Genomic DNA, 21,432 nt, shown 5'->3' with positions numbered 1-21,432 from the left:
TGCAAAACGGTCACAATACCATATAATAAAGAAAGAAGAAGAATTAAACGAAAGAAGAAGCCGATAATACGATAAGTTCTAATTGATTTTAAAAAATGTCATTATATGTAGCATAAAAAATTGAAAATTGATTCTTTAAAAATAGGAAAATAAAAATGTTTATAAATCAACATTGAAAGTAGAAAAATACATAAACTTATTTAACAAATAATTATACTTCCATTTATCGTGACATACTATATTCATACGATATTAAATTCCTAGCATTAAAAATGAAAAGGGAGAAGTTGGTTGATTAAGTTATGATTTATATAATAATTTTATTTACTAGTCTATTGGATAAGATGCTACATATAATTTGATTTTAATATAATAATATTTTGACCGAACAATTATTTATTTTAAAGTCATTATAATATTAAATTAAAGATTTATTTATTGCTTAAACTTAATTTTAATAGAAGTAATTTGGACATATATGTTTTGATTTTATATTTTAATATATAATTTTAATTTCTTTGCAGCTGTGCAAATATTAATCAGTTAATAAACAATTTGTAATGCCCGCTAATACACACACATAAGTCTAAATTTTTTTGGGTTGCTTAAATTGATGCAAATCAGTAGGAATAGCATCAAACATCCGATACATTATTATCGTATCGCAATTCACAATCATAGAGCATAATATAGTATCTGGTCGAAGATACGAAAGAATGGAGGAAAATCTTGCTGCCAAATTGTGTTTACTTCTAGGAGAACAAGCCAGCAATGGTGAATAAATTTATATATTTTTAAAATTTTTTGAAAATGATAAAAAAAGCAAGTCATTATATGTGATTTTAGTTTAACAAATAAGCATATTTTAAAATCGATAAATTTTTATTTAATAAACATTTTAATTACAATAATTAATTTAATTTTTATTAGCAATGCAATGGAAATTGCTTGGTCAAGAAAAGAATGGCTCGTTATTACTTGGATGGGTAGAAAATGTATCATCCGATCGAGGTGACAATTCTTATTCTGTAATTGGTCTTTATGATCGAGTTAAGGAAAATTTACAGGTACATAATTTTTTAATTTTATTTTCTAAAATAAATATTTAATATTTATTAATATTGTAGGTTTTATATAGATTTTCAAAAGTATTCAATTTTGTTCAAGCTAGCATCAATCAATGTAATACATTATTAGGATATGTCATAAAGCAGAAATCATATATGCATTTGAAAGAGCATCAAACTGTTTTATCGATGAATTGTAAAAAAGTAGAAAAAACTCATAGTCACGAATCTTTTAATGAAGAACTTTTAAATTTAGATATTGAGTTTTATGAAGCTCATATCATTGAGTTTAAGACTGAGGTAGCAAAAATACATACTCTAGAAAATAATAAATTAAAACAAGTTAGACTACAATTTTTGTATAAAGAAAAATGTTTGCAAACATTGGATAAACTTATAGTTTTAGTGCATCAAGAATGTAAGTTATAATGAATTGAAAATCTAATATGTAAGATTTGGAACTGAATTATAAAATATTTTACTGTATTTTAGATATTCAAATATACACAATTTTATATAATGCAAATTTAGAAAGTCATATGATTATAGAATTAAAACATGAAACTTTAGTTAAAGCTTTTATATGGGCTCAATGGGATGCAACAAATCAAGTACTATATCATATACATCATCGAAAGACATCAACTAGTTTATTCACTGATGATAGTACTGAAAATTCTCATAAATCAACTTCTGTTTCTCCAACACTTAGTGGTTTACAATTTCATGATGATCTTCCTCATGAAACTGTGGTAGGCATCTAGTTATTGAGTAATTTTCATTATAAATGTTAAAAAATATTATGATATTAATTATATCTTTATTTTAGTTAAATATTCCTTTAAATTTACCTCAATCATCAAATTCTGAAAATTGCGGTACTTATGAGGATGACGTGATACCATTAAGAATTCATGATTGTTCATTAGATCTTATTGTTATCTCGGATTATAAAGGTATCATTTGTATATGTCATTATTATCTATATAGACCAGTACAACCACCTCAACAAGTCTTAGATTCAGTTATTAGTAATTTGAATACAGTTCATTTTGCTTACTCTATAACACTGCTTCATCATAGTTGTGTAATACACTGTGTTGTACCTGGAATACCTTGGATCCGAGCCAAACTCATGAGACCAACTTTTACTTTATACGATGATAATCATATGATTGTATTTATACAAGATTTTTTTACGCATATATTGGATATTGGACTTCATCATCAACCTTGCTGTCATATTTTGTGTGGTCCACTTACTAATGTCCCATCTCAATCATCTTATCTTGTCCCTTTATTTAATCAGAATAATTTATGTGATTCTAATAACATGAAAACCAAATACTCTTTTAATGCGGATACTAGTATTAATGGAAGCAGTAATAACACTAGTCTTCTTACAATAGACTTACCAACGCTGGACCTAGTTTATTTATCAATTTCCACCAGTTTTTTAATTAACGTTTTTAAGAAAATAACTTCAACAGAAGTACGTTTGGGAATCCTCCATTATTTTCTTTGTCATAAGAATGATTTGGAGACAGTTGCTGAATTAATATCTGCAATTGCTGAAAAACCTCGTTTTTTAGATATTGTCAAAGTAATGCAAGAATTCTTAATTAGTGGAACTCATTCACTGGTACAAAAAAATTTACCACCAGATGCATTATCTTTGTTGCCATTAGTACCAGTTACCATGATGGAAGAATATGCAGGCTTTGAGGCAAAAATAAATGATTTAAATGTGACGCTTAGTCATGAAAAACTTTGGAATACTTCGGTAATGCTTTTGTCCCCACAGCAAAGACTTATACCATATAGAAGTGATTTATGGACACGATTATGGGATTTGCTTATTAAGAAAAGTGATGAATTACCTCGATTTAAGCCAAGTCACATTGCTGAAAAGTTGTTAGTTTCATTGGCTTGTTATCAACCTGAAGCATTATCTCGATGTACTACACCAATGTCACCGAGTGGAGGGTAATTTATAAAAAATATTAAATGTTATGTAATTGGTTTTTATTATCTTAATAATCTTGATATAAATATAGAAATATAAAAAACTAAGGAAATAATTAAAATAATTTAGCTTTTTTTGGAATCTAAAATTTTATTATGCATTGATTTCATAGATTATTCAAATGATAATTAAAAAATAAAACATGATATAGAATAATAATGTGATTATTAAATATAATTAAATTTTAGTAAATTTAAATATTTTTTTATTACAGAAAATGTTTTTCCATTTATTCATAATTTTAATCTTTTTATCCAATGAACACATTTATTATTATTTATTGATTAATTAAAAATTTTAAAGTGTTAAATTTTTGTTATTGCTTTAAAGATATTCTTATTTCAAAAATTTATAACAAAGGATTATTATTTATTCTGAGTAATATTTTTAAAGAAAAAATATTTTAACTAAATTGAATTTTTTGTATTACTTAATACTATATTTATATCAAAGACTTTTTTTATATTAAATTTGATTATTTTTTTCAATTGAATACGATTAATTAATTATATGCATATATAATGTGTGTGATATTTAATAATAGTATATTTTTAAAACGTAAGAATACATGATACGAGATATTTTAATCAACGATATAACAAATGAATTAAAATTGATGACTTTTATTAAATGATCATGATGAATTAAGTGAAATTTGTTTCTAAACAAAATTTCAATTTATCTTACATTATAAGTAGGCTGATTCCTAGTATACTATTTTAAATTAATACAAATTAAATTGGATGTTCAGTATTTCTTAAAAATTAATTTTTTATTAGAAAATCTTATTGGTTTATTAATATGGTGAAATATTTATTATTTAATCATATTATTTATTTACTGACGTATTAAGAGATTAATTAAATGTCTCATGTCATTCATAATTTTTTCACATTTTATTAATTATATTATATATTATTTATTTCTATTTTCATCGACAAAATTATCTATTAATACTTTTTTCTTTATATTTTATATTCAAGATATTTTTGAACAATGCACATTTTCAACTTAACATACTTTAATATCATATTTACTTTATTAATCGTATTTTAAAAACTACAGAACCTAAAAGTTGACAACCTTTAAGTTTTCTTGAGTTTCTTAAACAAAATTAAATTTTTTGTTAAAGTTAATTATTGACTGTCAAGTTTTCTGTAAATCAAACTTGGACAGTTTTCATATAAATACTGTAGAAAAGTGCAACTTACAATTATTTTTGCACTGTCGAATTGTCTGTTGAATCGGAATTGGAATTGAATTTATTGAATTTATTAAGTTATTATATATTTATAATCTTTAATTTTTAATGTAAAAAATTTATGAAAATTATGCATTTTATGGCACTTAATTTTTTTTTATAATTGTCTTGAAAATAATCTAATATTTTTAATATACAATTGAAGAAGACTTTTTACAATTGAAGAAGCGTTTTTTTATTTCACTTATATTTTTTTAAATAAATTATTTTTTCACTATTTTTCAAAATTTTCTACATAGAATAATCTTAGAAAGTTTTCATATAATCGCAGTTAATGATATAAAAGTAATATAAGAGTTTGAGAATTAAAAAAAAAAATAAAAATTTGTTTAAGGGCCAATAATAATAATCAATGAAAATTCAATTTCGTTCTCTTGATAAGAGATTGAAATTAAATATTGTTCCTCTTCTTGAGTCATTGATATATTCGTATACAATGATATATTACTAAAACGAATGAGTTTAAGCAAACAGATTTTCAGGTGAGCTACCCTATAATTTTGAAATAAATCATTTTAATTCTCATGTATACAAAATTGACCCGAGGTAAGGCTGAGTCATCTATCAAGCGCACACAAAGTAAAGTTTTAGAGCCGAAAATTAGAACGAATATTAGAATTTAGAGAAATGTTTCAAATGAATATTTATATATTAAAAGTATTAATACTAGTTATATGTATTTCAATTATGAACAATATATTGTTACAAAAATATACTTTTTATTTCAGACACTATGTACATTGAGTACTATATTTATTTTCTAATAAGTTTTATTCTAATAAAATTTTCTAATCAAAATTTATTATTTTAATAGTTTTGCTGTCACTACGGCCGCACTTGGAGAGTTGATGGGGAGTTGGCTTAAGTATGGTGACTATAGACTTCCCTTCGTTGAGATGGAAAGTTGTACAGCTTCAAAGCAAGAGCATATAGTCTCGGTCAATTTGCGTGAGCTCTCCGTGCATTTATTGAAATACGGAACACAAAATAATCTTGGTCGATTTAAGGGTTCTTGCACGCCATTGCATGTTCATTTATTGTCTACAAGGCATGTAGCCTCGCAGTTTGAGACTTCAAGACTCTTGTGTCAAATGCTGTGTAAAGCGGCAAACATTGATTCTAGGCTCGAGCTCGAACGTGGTTTTTCTTTAGTGTGAGTTATATTTTGTATTAAAAATTAGAATAAAATTGTACTTATACGTTTAATTTGCAATACAATTTTCATTAATATTGTTGATAAACTAATTTTTAAATTAATTTTTCATAGAAATCGAAATCAATTCAATAGTTAATTGCATTCATTACAATAAAGCTATTTTTTATAAAGAACATCGATGATCTTAACAATGATTTTACAAATATAAAAATTTGAGTTCATGGTATAATGATCGCTGCTTATGTTTCTGAGTATTTAATGGTATTTGAAAAATTATATTTTTTCTGAAATATCAATTTTAGCTCTTTACGATATAAGTATTCCGCCTCTTACAACGTAATAATATCACAATATTTTTTAATGAACAATAATAGAAATATCATTTGGAATAAACTTATTTAGTCAAAATGATTTTTAAATTAGAAGGTATATTTTTTTTCTGTAGCGAAACAAAGTTTATAATGATATTTAAAAAATGAGATTTTTTTGAAGGTGGAATTTACATTTTAGAGACAATTTAGAAGATTCAAGACGCTGGTTATTATTTACATTATTAGAGAGGTATCGATATGCAACGGAAAGTATTGCATTTCCTGTACCACAAGGATTTATGTCGTTCTTTACTTATTTAGGATACCGAACCTTACATTATTCTAAGTTTCTTCAATATGTACGACACTCCGTTTTTGAGCTGCAAGTTGACGTTGCTAAGATTATTATGGCTGGTTAGTATTAATAACATCTTAGTCATAAATATTTTTCATTCCATCATTTAATTCAAATTTGGTGTATTCAATATTTAAAAACTGAATGGCTTAAACAATGTATATTTTATAAATCATTAGCATGTTGGCGATTGATTTTGAAAAATAATAAATCTGTATTTGAAACGTCGTATGTAGGAAAATTATGTATTGATTATGCATTTAACTTATGTGCTGAAAAAGATGCAAAAAATATTTATGCAATAAATATAATGTGTAATAAAAATTAATTTATTAACGTCATTTAAAGATATCAGCGATACAAAGGAAAATATCTGTCGCAAATTACAACTGCTATCTCTACTTCCTAGAACACGAGCGAAACGTCTACTTAATCAGTGGTTTCATCCGATAAGCTTTATGATGAGAGCTAGAGAACATGCGGCTAACATTTTATCTGGCGAACTTTGTCAATCACGTAATAAACTTTCGCAACATCGCCACCATCATAATGGTAACATAATTTTTTAATATTTTATAATCGCGTGCGTGCGTGCGTGTGTGTGAATGAGAATGTGAATGTGAATGTGAATGTGAATGTGAATGTGCTTTTTTAATCTTAAAGTAAATTGGAAATTTTTATATTTTATTTGATCAATTTAGGATTATCTGCCTTTCCGTCAACCGATCGACTTTCCCCTCTTGATACATTCCTTGATTTACTGACAGCTAAAGGTAAGTCTTACCATATTACGTTTATCATACATATATGCAAATTAACGTTTGCTAATATTATATTTATTAATTATTTTTGTAGCTAGTCTTACTGAACTTGACTTTGGACTGCTTATGGAGGCTACAGTTACGTCAACCGAAGAATTTTTTTAAAGGTATATCGTATTCGTGATAATATTTTAACGATTCATTATATCGTTAATAATAATCGATAATTTTTTTTGTTATCTATATACTATTGAATTTTTGTTATCATACAATGAAATATATAACATAATATTTTATTTATTTTAAAATATAAATAGCTGTGTAAGTAGTGTTTATTTTAAATGTTAAATGAGTTTTAATGAAATTATTATAATACAAAAACTGTTTATATAATTCTAATTTCATTATTTAGATTTTAACATTAAACAATGCATTTGTATTATGTAAGCAGATATATTAAATACTAAATTAATAGAAATTTACACATAATTCGTGATTATTCATTGTGAACTTTACTAAATATTATTAAATATTCTTTTAGAAAAAGTTTTTCGAAATATTTTTTGGAGGAGGGGGGGGGCTTTATTAACTTAAGTACTTAAAAAAACATTAACTTTTAAATTTCAGTTTAATTAGCTAAAAAATCTGTAGTATTTAAAAATAGTTATACACCGACCCAATTTATTGTAAAAATTCAATCATGTTTACTCTATTAATATTAAATAAAATTACATATGATTTTCATAGAAAATTTGTTTTAAGATATATGTGTTTTAGACTTTTTAAAATATGATATCAGACTTATTATCTTACATCCGTCTCTAATTATGAGTCTTCAAATACTAATTCGCTATTTATAATTTTTAAATCATTTTAATTTAATATAGACTGAAATAATACAAACAAATTTTTAATGATTTAATAATTTTTAATAATTTTTAATATATTTTGAATGTTTTATTTATATTATTTCTTTCTTAAGAAGTATTTTTTTTATATATTAATTCTGTAGATTATGATGCATCATATACATTTTTTGTTTAAAATTTTAAAATTATTCTAGATTTTAAATAGCATTAAATTAATTTTTATTGTATATTTCTTAGCTTTAAATATGATATACATAAAAATATAATATAATTATTATATATCGGAATATTCGAAATAACAATCGAGTGAAAATAAAAATATTTATAATTCTGTTTTTATGATCTTTAAAGAAATTAATTTTTTCCATTTAGAACATGGTGTCGAGATTTTATAAATATATTAATTTCTTCAATTTACAGAAGAAATATAGAATTTATAGAAATTAATTGTATTGATGTTGCTTCATAAATAGATTAAAATTTTTATTATAAATAATTTAAACAAATTTATATTTAGATACATTTTTTTAAAGAATTTCTTACAATTAACTTTATAGTTTTTTTATTTATCTAATGTGATCTTTAACATATAAAAATATGTTTAGTAATATTTTTTATTACAACTATTTCACGTTAAAATATCTAAATTGAATCAATATAAAAATATTTGTCCTATAAGTTATAATATAGTTAGATTACAATAAAAAAATTTTATTTTTGTTTATAATGCATTAATTTTTATTGTATATTCTTCGAATATTTTTTTTTTGCATTCAGCGAGATAATAATTCCTTTCTTTATGCTGTGCTTATTTACAATCGATTATTTTTTCAGAGTTCTATAGATAATATAATATTTCTTTCTATTAATAATTTATGCCTTTTGTTATATTTATGCACATAATTCTAATTATGTTTATATATAATCAATGTTGTTTTTATTTACTTATATTTATTAAAGATTATAAATATGTATATAAATATATGTGTATGTTATTCAGTTTTCAAATAATTAATGAAAAATTAACTATTATATGCTAATAGAAACAAATTGTTTTACTTCATTAAACTATCGTTTGTATTGAGTATTTTTAATGCAGCTTTATTTATTTGCTCTATTCTCTTTTACAAATTTCAACAATGTATTTTAGCTATTTTGTGTTAATAATTGTACTAAATTTATGACGTCATTAATTTTTATCTAATTTTAAATAATTTGGCTTTGGAATGAATTTGATACATTTTTATTAGAATATTAGAATTATATTATTAATTAAGGTAAATCATTAGTTTAAACAAATATTTATGAAAAAATATGATATAATTATAATTAAAAATGTATTTGGTTTATGCAAATTCATTATGTTGAAAAATACACTTATTAGGTTGAAAACAATTCAATTACCGTTACCTTTTGTAAATTATATTTGATATCTACAGTTTGAATAATTTCAATGTTTTGTAGTTATTTTTAATTACTTTCGTAGCAACTTGACTAAAATAAAGCAATACAAAACTTTAATTGTAAATACTTTGTAAATGAAAAGCATATACATTCTTTTGAAATGACCTGGCCTTTTCATCATATTATAATTTATTACAAATACTCGAATAGATCTATTTTTATGGCAGCTTACAATAAAAATTCTATATTACGTATTTATTTAAATGTTTTTTTAGTATTGAAATCATTTTCATAGCACAACAATATTTATTTAGTTTTACTACATCCATACTTTAATTTGTTAAAATATTGTATTTTAATATAAATTGAAGATAATATTTTATTATAATATATATCTCGTCATAAATTAAGATATTATAATGTAAAATCTATTTTATATTATACTATATATATGTATATTAACATTATACAAAATATTAAATTATATTAAATTTTTCGGAGTATGAAATTACACATCATATATAAATTGAGAAATGTATAAAAAATATATAATTTAAAATTTTCTTAATCATATGAATGGAAGTGAATACATTTTAATAAAACAGTCGATTATTTTTCTTGTTTATTGAAACACTTTTTACGGTACACAAGTTAATCTAAATAAGCATTACAGAAAGTATAAAAAACGAAACAATTTCTTATAAAAATCACATAAGTAGATGATGTTGTTACAATCATTAAATTGTATTAACGTGTAATCGAAGACACAGACGGTCCTCGACCTTTACACCTGAGCATTTCGCCGCAATAACACAATGTTAGTAAAATCATCAAAACACAAATGTCTCTAAAGTATATAAACAAAACAACAAAGAAACTTATATACGAGTCTAAATCATAAAATCATATATTTAAAGACACGTTAAATTAGAGACATTCTCGACAATGCTATAAAAAAGTAAAACAAAACATAACGACGGAAACAAGTTTGATGATACGTCATAGCGGCAAAATTTAGCTTCTGTTGAACGTCAATACACGAAATATTCGTCTGGGACATAATTAAGATCGATTATTACGGGCTGAGTTCAGTTAATCGTAAAGGGGACCGTGTGTCTTCTTTATTAAAAAAAAAAAAAACATTCTCGTAGTATACGTATGATATAATTATATACGTAGTAATAATACAAACTACATTTTTGTTCTTATAATCTACTAGAATGATATACTTATAATACAAGTACAATTATGCACAAGGTCCTCGCGATTGATGATTACTTTGCACCGATCGATTAAAAATTAGGCATTAGTTTTTGCCTTTGTTTAGTTTTTTTTTTTTTAAAGTATAAAATCATCAATTTTTGCTACAATAGAGTTTTTAACAGCAATAATTGCACGAAAGGCCACGTTTATAAGATTGTCTTTTCCAAATCTCGAGGAAGATTGCTGTTTATAAAGGCTAAGCCTCGTTGTTTTAAACTGAATAAATATTCAGTCGCGATTTTTCTAACAAAAGGCAATGGCACGGCCAAGTTGATAAAATATAATATTTTTTATTTTATATCGCATTTTTTTAAAGTATAATAATGCGTCGACGAGAAGCTATTAATTGAAAATTTTTCTTTATTTTTTTTTATCATTTTTTCAAGATAAAATTACTCATAAAAATAAATAGCCTATTCTTTTCCTTCATATTTAAGATAAATATAGATGTAATACAGTATTTTAATCATAAATACATTTTAATTATATAAAAAAATTAAACTAATTAAGAAAAAAAATTTTAGTGTAAGATGGTATATTAATTACTGTATCTTACATTTTATTTGTACTTGCAAATTTTTTATCGAAATAAAAAACAAACAACTGTCTTTATGTTGTTCGAAAAAATTTTTTTAATAAAATAATATATCAATCTTTATTTTTAATGTTGCATATATTGTAAAACTATAAATATTAAGAGTCTACAATCTAATTTCGTATTCATATATACAACAGCTGACACATATGAAATCAAGTATAACCTTTATATTCTCATTAAAATAACAAATTATTACGAATTTAAATATATTTAATTCAATTAATTTACGTTGCTCCAATGCTTCCAATTTACGATAATAGTTTCTGATTATTTATAGAATTTTAATATGAATAAATTTTTTTATAAATTTCAAATATGTTACAAAGAAAGTTTATAATATATTACAAATATTATGTATTATATATAATTATAATTATTATTAAGATAAAATTTTACATATTTTAACTGTTAGGAAAATATACATAAACGGATATTTTTAAAAGTTTTCAAATTTTTATTCAAAATACAATTAAAATATTTTGTCTTTTTGAAAATAAAGAATAAATATTGATTTTTATTGAACATTATTATAATAGTATTTAAATAGTAAAAGTTAAGAACCCAGTTGTTATATGAGCATACGCATAGTTTGTTATGTTTGTTTTCAAAAAACACACACACGCACGATCATTTGTACGTAAGTTTTTAATATACGACTCTTAAAATTTTTAATTTTTAATTATATATAAATTTTATTATTTGTAAGCATGTAAGGTTATATAAAAGGTATTTATTCTATTAAATAATGCATAACTCTATTTTAGAAAGGGAGTGACAAATCAAAGTAGATATTCACTTTTTTAATGCTGGAAGAAATAGAATAGACCACATAGGAAAGAAATGATGTTTGAACAATTTTATAATCACATTTTTTGAGTATTAAAGTAGAGAACGAAATCATATAATTAACCATAATAGAAATTTTTGTTAGTTTTCGCCTGACGCACTTTCAAAGTGATAGCTAATACATCACGCAAATTAAAAAATATAACCTAACCTAGTCTATATTAAACTTCATTGTGTTTCTATGTAATCACAAAAAATGAGACCAAGACCCGATTCTTACACGGATATCTCAATCTTGAGTACGGGCCTCTGTTAAAATACTTTATAAAAGTACCGTAAATAGTGAAATGAAAAGATGACGGGTATTGCGCAAGACTATTTGTCGTTACTTATAACATCACTGTTAAACATATACGTAGTCTTATTAATTAATGGAATGATATTTGAGAAAATTATAACTGTATGCATTGAATACGTATTGTTCAGCATTATGCAAAGTTTTCCAGAGCAGCAAATAAGAATTTCAATTTTAAACGTTTGAGCACAATAGTGGATTTTTTTACTGTTAAATATGTAAATGGGTAAAAAAATATTTTTGTTAAACATGAAATGCTATTCATTACATTACGATATAAATAATAAAATAAGTAAGATATGTTTGCCAGAGCAGAAATATGTTTAGCTGTTTTATACTATTTAATATAAAAGATTTAATAAATGATATTTTAAACATTTCAGATAAATTTTTTTAAATACTTTGAGGTCGATTCAGTTTTTAATTGGATTATCCGGCAAAAAATACATACTATACATAATTTTAATTAAAGTAGGAAAGAATATTATTTTAAATATGTTTTTAAAATATTCGATATATTTATAGACTTGATTGATAAATTGTTAAAACTTCCTATAAATACGCGTTTTTTGATAACAATATATTATACAAAATTACAATTTACAATTTTGCTATTACAATTTAATGAAGTTTGTTTAATATTATTTATATTAATATTTAAAAATATCACTGCAATGTATAAATGCATTTTTTAATTAAAATAGATATTTCAATAGTCAATACTACCTTTTTTAACACATTTAAAATAACAATGAACAAAAACCAAACATCCACTATATATTATAATATTTAATGATTCGATATGAAAAATTATGTATAGAATAGTTAAAATAGGAAATGAAAATAAGGAAAGGAAGAGAGAAGTCTTTTCATTTTTCTCCTTATGAGTTCAGCCTTAATTAAACTGATCGTTGTATTTACGAGTGAATACGAGTGTTGTAAATATCGTAATTAAAATAAATATTGGCATTATTTTATAAACTACAATTTATATCGCAATTAATTGCAAAAAAGAATCCTGGGTATGATTTTTCAGTGGTGTTGTAATAGAATTGATGGTATTATTATAAAGCTTAATTGTAATAAAAAGAATATAAATATTAAACTACATTTTCAAAATTAATGTTAAAAATATTTGAAATTTTTCAACAAAATCAGTGTTTATTAAAATGAATATGGCAAATTTCTAAATATAAATAGAATTAAATCTAAATATAATTAATCACGATACATTCAAGTATTGTCTTTAAAAACATTTATGCCATTAATAAATTGATCTTTTATGAATATAGTAGTAAGCAAAAGCTTAAATATAAATTATAAAACAAATTTTTATTTTACTTTAGAATGACGATTGTATTTAAATATATAATTAATATTAGAATAAATCATTTACTAACTTTTTACATTTAAATTATTTTCTAAATTAAAATATTCCAATTCAATAAGCCAGTATTCATTATACTTCTACTACTCGTTTAGGCCCTTAGTATAACGATCAGAAAAAAATTGATAATTAGAAAAGTAATCGGCACTATTTATCCGATTAGCCCTACTATCCTAAAAGCTAATAAGTATAAGATTATGACTTAAGTACAACCACAAAAACTTGGTTATTCGTTATATGGCATTCGTATTTTACGCGCGTATTAATATCATCATTATTATCATAATTATCAGCATCACTGTTTTTTAAAGGACATACAATTCTCTTTTATTTTGAATATAAAAATCTTAGAATGTACGTGAGGTTTTAATCATGGACGTCTTTATCGTTGTTATTATCCCGTTTTCTTGGAAGTCTTGTTTTTATCAGAAAAATTCAGCATGAAGCTGTAAGTAAAAATGGATGATTGCATTTATTCTATTTCATTTATAGCTTCAAAGAAAATAAGTACCAATTATATTTATTTCATTTATTCATAACAATATATTAGAATAATAATTTTTTATCTTATTTTAGGAATTATACTGCAATATATGATTTTTAATTTTAATATGTTTTTATTTGTATTAAATGATTCATATTATTAAATCTAAAATAAATTGGCAAAAAACATTTATATAATTACAATAAATTCTTATCCAAATTTTGAGCAATTATAATAAGTATCAAAGAAAGAAAAGAAAAAAAAGAGAGAAAACTATCAAAAAAAAAAAAAAAAAAAAAAAAAAAAAAAAAAAAAATCGAAGTGGAAATTATAAAAAAAAATTAGGATAACATTAATAATACTAAATTACTGCTTTATATTTACTAAACATATTATTATTAATATAAACATTATTTGAAACATTTAATGCAGCTTATTCAGACCAATTTAATTTCATAAATGTTCACGTTCCATTATTATTAATTTCAAATTATTTAAATTTTTTGAAAATATTATTAAAAAAATATAATTTTTTAACTTTATAAATAATCTATTGTATTTCTTTAATTATATTTGTATAGATTTTATTTTAAAAAATTATTTTAATAGAATCTCTATTTATTTTAAATATTTAAACAATAATATGGTTTCGTAAATTATCTTTTCCGAATATTTGCAATGAAAGATTAAATTAGAATATTATTAATTTAATAACTATGTATCTAGTTTTACTCTTATTTCAAGCTTAGTTGTCAAAATAAGTTTTTAACTATATATTTGCAATCATCCAAATTTTTTTTGTGCCTTCAACCTATATATTTATGTATATGAATAAAATCCTAAAATCCTTTCATATTTAAATTTTTCTTTTATCTAAACAATCCAAAACATATATAAAACACATATTATATAGTGACTTAATCTTTATGACTTGAGTATGTAACACCTAAAATAATTAGGACTGTGCGCTAACATTCATTTCTTCATTCTAAAAAGTTGATAATAAATTACATAACGTATAAAGACAAAGGAAATAGGTGATAAAATACATCACAGAATATATAGAATAAATAGGTAAATAGAGGAGTAGCTTGTTTTAGAATAATTGATATTTTAGAACTTGAATATTTAATTTATAGGTTTAGTAAATCTTTAAAAGTTTATTCAATTATATTTAACGTAAAGCAGAAGTAAAAAATATTTTAATAAACTTTTACCAAATTATTTTCTAAATAATAAATGAATTGTCATTATTTTATTATTCACTGATCTCATATTATGTGAAGAGCAATTGAAAGTGAAAGTTACTATTTATATGTATTTTGTAAATATTGTTAAATATGAAATACGTATTTAGAATACTTCATTATATTTTATATTTAAATAAATATACATTGCATTCTCATTATTTTTTACCATAAAAATATTGTGCATACCCATTCAAAATGTGTGCGCGAGCACAGAGTGTAGTGGTAATTAAAAGAGTATTTAAAATTTTATCGGATCTATAACTTTTCATTAGAATCATAAGTACGATCTAATCAAATATCTTGTAGATATGTGCTTATTTAATACAGAAACAAAATAATTATATACCTAAAAAGTATAAAAAAAATATATAATATATAATATATAATATATAATATATAAATGATATTTACGATTTAAAATTAAAAAAAATTATTTCAAAATTTCATAAATATTAAAATGGTATTTATAAGTTGAATGATTAATAATGGCGCTTATCGCTTATGAGTAGTATTCAAGTACTGAATTTTGTGACATTAATTTAATTTTTAAATGAAAATCTTAATTTATACATTTATAATCAAAATAACCAAGAAATTTATAAACATTATTAAATCGCAAAAATTATTTTCAATACATTTTTATTTCATTAAAATTAAAAAAATTTTTATTCGTTGAGTTGAATATAGCAACGTATAAAAAATCAATCTATTTTAAAGCGGTAAATAATTTATTCCATTAATACATATCATTTAATAGCTATTCTAATAAATTAATTATTTTGAAATTTTGAAATTGTGGTTGAGAATGCAATGTTTATGTTTACTTAAAAAAGGAGTATGTTTTTAAATTAAAATTTCTTTCTTTTAAATAGAAATTTTCATAAGTATAAAATAGAGTATTAATTAGGTTATTTAATATGGAAAAAGAGGACAAATTTTCTATTAAAAAATAGCGTTACGTAATTTATGAACATCTCCTAGTCTTGCACGTGGTAGAAGGCACACGCAAATATCAGCATACAGCAGTAAACACATTATATTTCTATCCTTGAGTGAAAGGGTATCGAAGGCTTTACTTGATTCACATTTATATAGGCAACTATATATTGGATTTTATATACACTTGCCAACTTTATTAGTAGATCCATTTATGCAAATTATCTTTGATATCTGCTAAGGATTGTAATGAAGCTTTTGCATATATAAGATTGTTGCTTCGCGCATTCAATTTTTCCTATTAGCATCTCAGCGTATAAAATTGTCACACGTTTTTTCCTTTTTGCATATTTATCACTTCTATAACAATATCTATTTTTCTTTTCATTTTAGTTAAGAACAAATTTTTCTTCATTTTCTCAGTTTTCTTAAGTTTTATGATGTTACGTCGAATCTGTAAGAACAAAAAACATTAATTAAATCTTTATTTCTGAAATACGTGTTTATAGTATTCGAATGACATATTATTTACTTACTTTCATTAAATATACTTAGTGTCTAAAGTAGCTAAATACTTAATCATTGAACTTAAATTTAATGTTTTTATTTTTATATTTACATTTTAGAATTTACAGGTAATAGTAAAAGGATCAATTTTCAAATATTTCTTAGAAATTATAAAATGAAACATTTTCTATAAAACAATAATGAATCCTTTTAATTACTGTTTATGATTATTTATATTAGCTAATATAAATGTTTATTAACAATTTAATATAATCGAGTAATGTGTCTCAATATACAATGTAATAAATATTTATTAACAAATAGATCGTTACCGCAAAAATATATTAAAATTTGTAACTAAGAAAGATATTGAAATTAATGTATGAATTTATTAATAATATGCTAGAGAAAATCTAAAGTTTCGAGAAAATTGTTTAGATTTACTAGGGAAAAATATTAGTTTTAATCATTATTAAGAAAATATTTGTTGCTACATGTATGGTATAATATTAAAATTCAATATCAATTTGATTTTTTTTGTGTTATTAAACTACATGTGAATCAATAATGCCACAACTTTTTCCACCGAATAGAAATAATATTTACTGTAATTACTTAGTAATTAATATAATATAACTTCTATAACCGTATAATTTATATACAAATACTATATTAATCTCAATCTCAAAGTATTTAAAATATTTGTTAGATAATCTAACTCAATATACAAGAATATGTTATCGAATTAATACATACAGGTTTTTATCTCTATTTGGAATGCTCACGTAGAATTTATTTATTTTTAATGTTCAATATTTTAGAAATATTTAAGTTTAAATTTAAATACATGGATTTAAATGAATATTTAAGTAATTATATATATATATAATGAATTTAACTTATTTTGTTTACGAACTTGTAATAGTATTTTTATTTAATTCACAATATGATGCAAATGTTTTTTCAATTTTTATATGGAATTGCATGGAAAGATAAGAAAGTATTAGTTACCTTAGCTCGTCATTTTATTAATAAATTTTACACTAAATATGCTTATAACTTATAAAATATTCTTAGTGTAAGATAAATATAAATAAATTCTTATATAAAAAAAGCTATTTTATAATCATTATTAAGACGCAGTTGTGTAATAGAGTTAAAGTAATAAAAAAAGGTAATATTTTATTATGCAGAAAACCGTTTATCGATGCATTATTTAGATTAACGTGGCAAAACGTTGTATACTTCGTAATATTCAGTGACAATAATTCATATCTTATTCGGTTGTAAAATGCTCATTGTAAAGATAAAAGATATTGAGCCATAAATATATACATGATTCTCCATATACAGTTATATATCGCCAAAATAGTTACGATACGAATGTGAAAAAAGATATAGTACTTTGGCTCAATGAATTAAAAGAAGAATGGATATCGTATTACAGAGTTAAAAAGTGTGGTTGTGTAAGATAATATAATTCTTAAGAATAACTATGAGCGGTTATTTCATTCTTCTCAGAATTTGCCATCAAATTTTTCATAATATACTTAAGTACAATTATTGTATATGGAAGTTTTGAATCTTCATAAATATTTATTATTACGAGTAACACATGCCTTGTTCTTTGAGTTAATTATTTTATTTTTTATTTTAGAGTTAATTACATTTGTTGTTTTACATCAATAATAATTCCTTATTAAGTTGCATATTTATTCTTTTCATTTATCCGATAATTATTTATCGATGATATTATTAATATATTAATTATGACATAGACAATAACTTTTCAATTCTTATTAATATCAATATTTTCTTTATAATATCATAATTACTCTGTGCCAGAAAAGATTTAAAACTTATTTTAATATAAATTATTAATGTAATTCATGTAATACGATTAATAGAAGTAACGAATAGTTGATTTGTCAAATATAACATTCAATTATAAATTCAAAACCAGTTAGCAGATGGTATAATATATCGCATCAAAGTTTAAATAAGGAACAAAATTCTTAAAAAAATTACATTTTTTATAAAGATATTATCATGAAATGCATTTTATTATTATTTCAATATGAGCAATAACATTTAGCTAAATTAAAAATTTTTAAATTTTTTAAAATTTAAGAAACGCTAATTTATTACTTGATAAATCATATATTTATTACATATTTAATTTCTGCTATTTCATAAAAAAAAGAAGCGAATACCATAAATTATACAACAGCTCCTTTAATCAAGTAAATATAATAGTTTCAATTTTGTTATAATATCTCTATTTTTATTAGCATTGAAATATAAATCATTCGGATGTGGTATTTAAATATAAGCATAATAATCAGGACTCCTATTTTAATTAATTTAATATGGAAAATATTTTAAATTATTAGCTAAGTTGGCAGTAGTTGAAATTACTTATTAAAATCTTGCCAAATTGATAAATTATATTTTACGTTTACATGCATGTATGTATATATCAATAGTACTGTAAACTACTAACATTCCGGCTTTTTCAAACAATTAACCTCGAACAATGAATCTTCATTTTAAAAAGAGAATTTGCAGAAGTAAAATACTGAAATAAGGAAGGGGGAAAGTATTGTTGTCTCTTGGTGTTTCGTATCTTTATGTATAAAAACATTATTTTTATCAAGCTATAATTACTTTCATGCTTATCAATAAGTAGTTATATAATATAGTCAATGCAGTAATTTTATATTTTTAATATTTCTTTAAGCCTCTGATTGAGAGTCAAATACTCCCCGTTTTTTAAGATGTATTAATAAATAATTATCCAGTATAATAATTGAATGGCGGAAAAATATAAGATTAAGAAAGTAAATAATAATAACAACATTTTGAGATTTCCAATTTTTAATTTAACATTTGTAATATAATAAATTACAATATAATATTCTATAGATTCCAGTTGCATGGCAAAGCACTATTTTTCTTCGAAACGCTTTCACTTTTACAGCCTTGACATGCAGTCACATATTTATTTTGTTTGTTTTAAAATTGACAAAAAAAGCAAGATAATAAAAGTAAAGCTGATACTAGATAAAAATTAATTTTATTTGAAAATTATTAATTAAATTATCAACGGTGTTTGTCGACACATCGAAGAAGTTGAGTAGGACTTTCTTCGTAACCTCGTGTCACACCCTACATGAGCCGCACCCGCTTAAATACCGAACACCCACGTTTTCTACAACAAGCGGCTATAATTTCACTTTATTGAGTTCTATTATGTGATATGATTACTTTTACATTCAGTTCACAATGTCGACATTTATTCCAATTCTTAATCTTTTCATTATATAGTTCATTTTTAAATTGAAGTCTATATCATTATTTAAATTGTTTTCTGTTATATTTAGTAAAAGCTGGATAGGATTTGTAACGAAGAAATTATTGGTAATGTTATAGCGAGTATTATTCGAGAATATTTGAAACTTTTTCAGTTCCCTTTGTAGGAAAAAAATTAATTGTGATTAACTTGGATACTAAAGGATGTTAATTTTTTTGGCTTACTCATTCTTTCTTATATTTTTTCCAAAGGCGTGCAAAAATGTTTTTAAAAAACCTTTTTTTCTTGAAAAAGATAATAAAAAATTATTTAAAATTTTGTTTATATATTTATCAAAGTCTTACTGAATATTTATTGAGTTTATTTTACTATCATTTTGAAGGTATTTTTATTATATAAATTATATACAATTTTAAATTAAAATAACTAATTGAAAAATAATGATATTAGGAATATTTACAATCATTCTATTTGTATTTTATAATTACTTTATATAATGTCATACATTTTTTCATAATTTAAATAAGATTTTATCATTTAGATAATTTAAATCTTATATAAAATTTTTTTGAGATAATTATTCATAATTACATAATAATTATGAATTAGATGAATTAAAAATTAAATGAGAAATATTTTAGTGAATTTCCAAATATATTCTGGAAGGTAAACGTAAGGCAATCTTTAGTTTAAGAAACTCAACATCAAATTAATTGTAAAGAATAAGATCAATATTGTGCAATAACATATTTGGCTCAAGATTTATTCGTTTTTATAGATTTGACCATACGATACATATTTCTAATATATTTGTAAGAAATAAAACAACTCAATAAATATTTTATGATTAAGTAAATATTGCTTCCTATTTGAATATATGAAAAGTTCTCTCTTTCTCACGTACTTAATACTTCATGTATTTAGTAATATCATTTTATATTTGTACTATAGCTAGCTCTAATAAAGCAAACAATTTCAATGTATATGATATAAATATTTTTCACATTCAATATTAAAATATTAATGTATTTAATATTAAAATATTAATATAATTAAGCTAATATTCCTAAATTCTTAAACAAAATGCTCTTTAAAGAAACGAAAAAAGTACAATTGAATTGATAGATTATCGAGCGCAATCTTTTAGAATTTTAGTATAAATTTTGAAGAGAATAAAAATTGGTTATAAGCATTTCAGTAACAATTTTTATATTTACTCTTGTTTACTGTTTTTCTCTTATAACATTTTTTCTTTTAACCTATCATCATCTTTTCTTTAACAATGCTGTGCTTAAATTTTTAAGCATCCTTTCTCTCGCCTCTAACTATATTTTAATGTAAAT

At 22.5% G+C, this 21,432-nt stretch overlaps 2 protein-coding genes across 4 annotated transcripts in view; one reads left to right on the top strand and one right to left on the bottom strand.

Moving 5' to 3' along the window:
* Window positions 1-640: 640 nt before the first annotated feature.
* Window positions 641-6,705, top strand: pigeon (gamma-secretase activating protein pigeon). The gene is made up of 8 exons (XM_011504362.1): window positions 641-774; window positions 931-1,067; window positions 1,128-1,485; window positions 1,560-1,819; window positions 1,897-3,053; window positions 5,169-5,507; window positions 6,021-6,235; window positions 6,586-6,705. Exons 1-8 carry the CDS (start codon window positions 717-719, stop codon window positions 6,627-6,629), a joined length of 2,568 nt encoding a protein of 855 aa, XP_011502664.1. The 5' UTR covers window positions 641-716; the 3' UTR covers window positions 6,630-6,705.
* Window positions 6,706-16,493: 9,788 nt separating this feature from the next.
* The window catches only part of sano (CABIT domain-containing protein serrano), a 77,313-nt gene continuing 72,374 nt past the window's right edge, over window positions 16,494-21,432 (bottom strand). For all 3 annotated transcript variants that reach the window (XM_011504359.1, XM_011504360.1, XM_011504361.1), the window contains one exon: window positions 16,494-16,723. The gene's annotated coding sequence lies outside the window, so the exon portion shown is untranslated. The remainder of the gene's footprint in view (window positions 16,724-21,432) is intronic.

This window comes from Ceratosolen solmsi, unplaced genomic scaffold (assembly GCF_000503995.2).
Source record: "Ceratosolen solmsi marchali unplaced genomic scaffold, CerSol_1.0 scaffold25, whole genome shotgun sequence".
NCBI lineage: Eukaryota > Metazoa > Arthropoda > Insecta > Hymenoptera > Agaonidae > Ceratosolen > Ceratosolen solmsi.
This window is presented reverse-complemented; position numbering and strand designations above follow the sequence as displayed.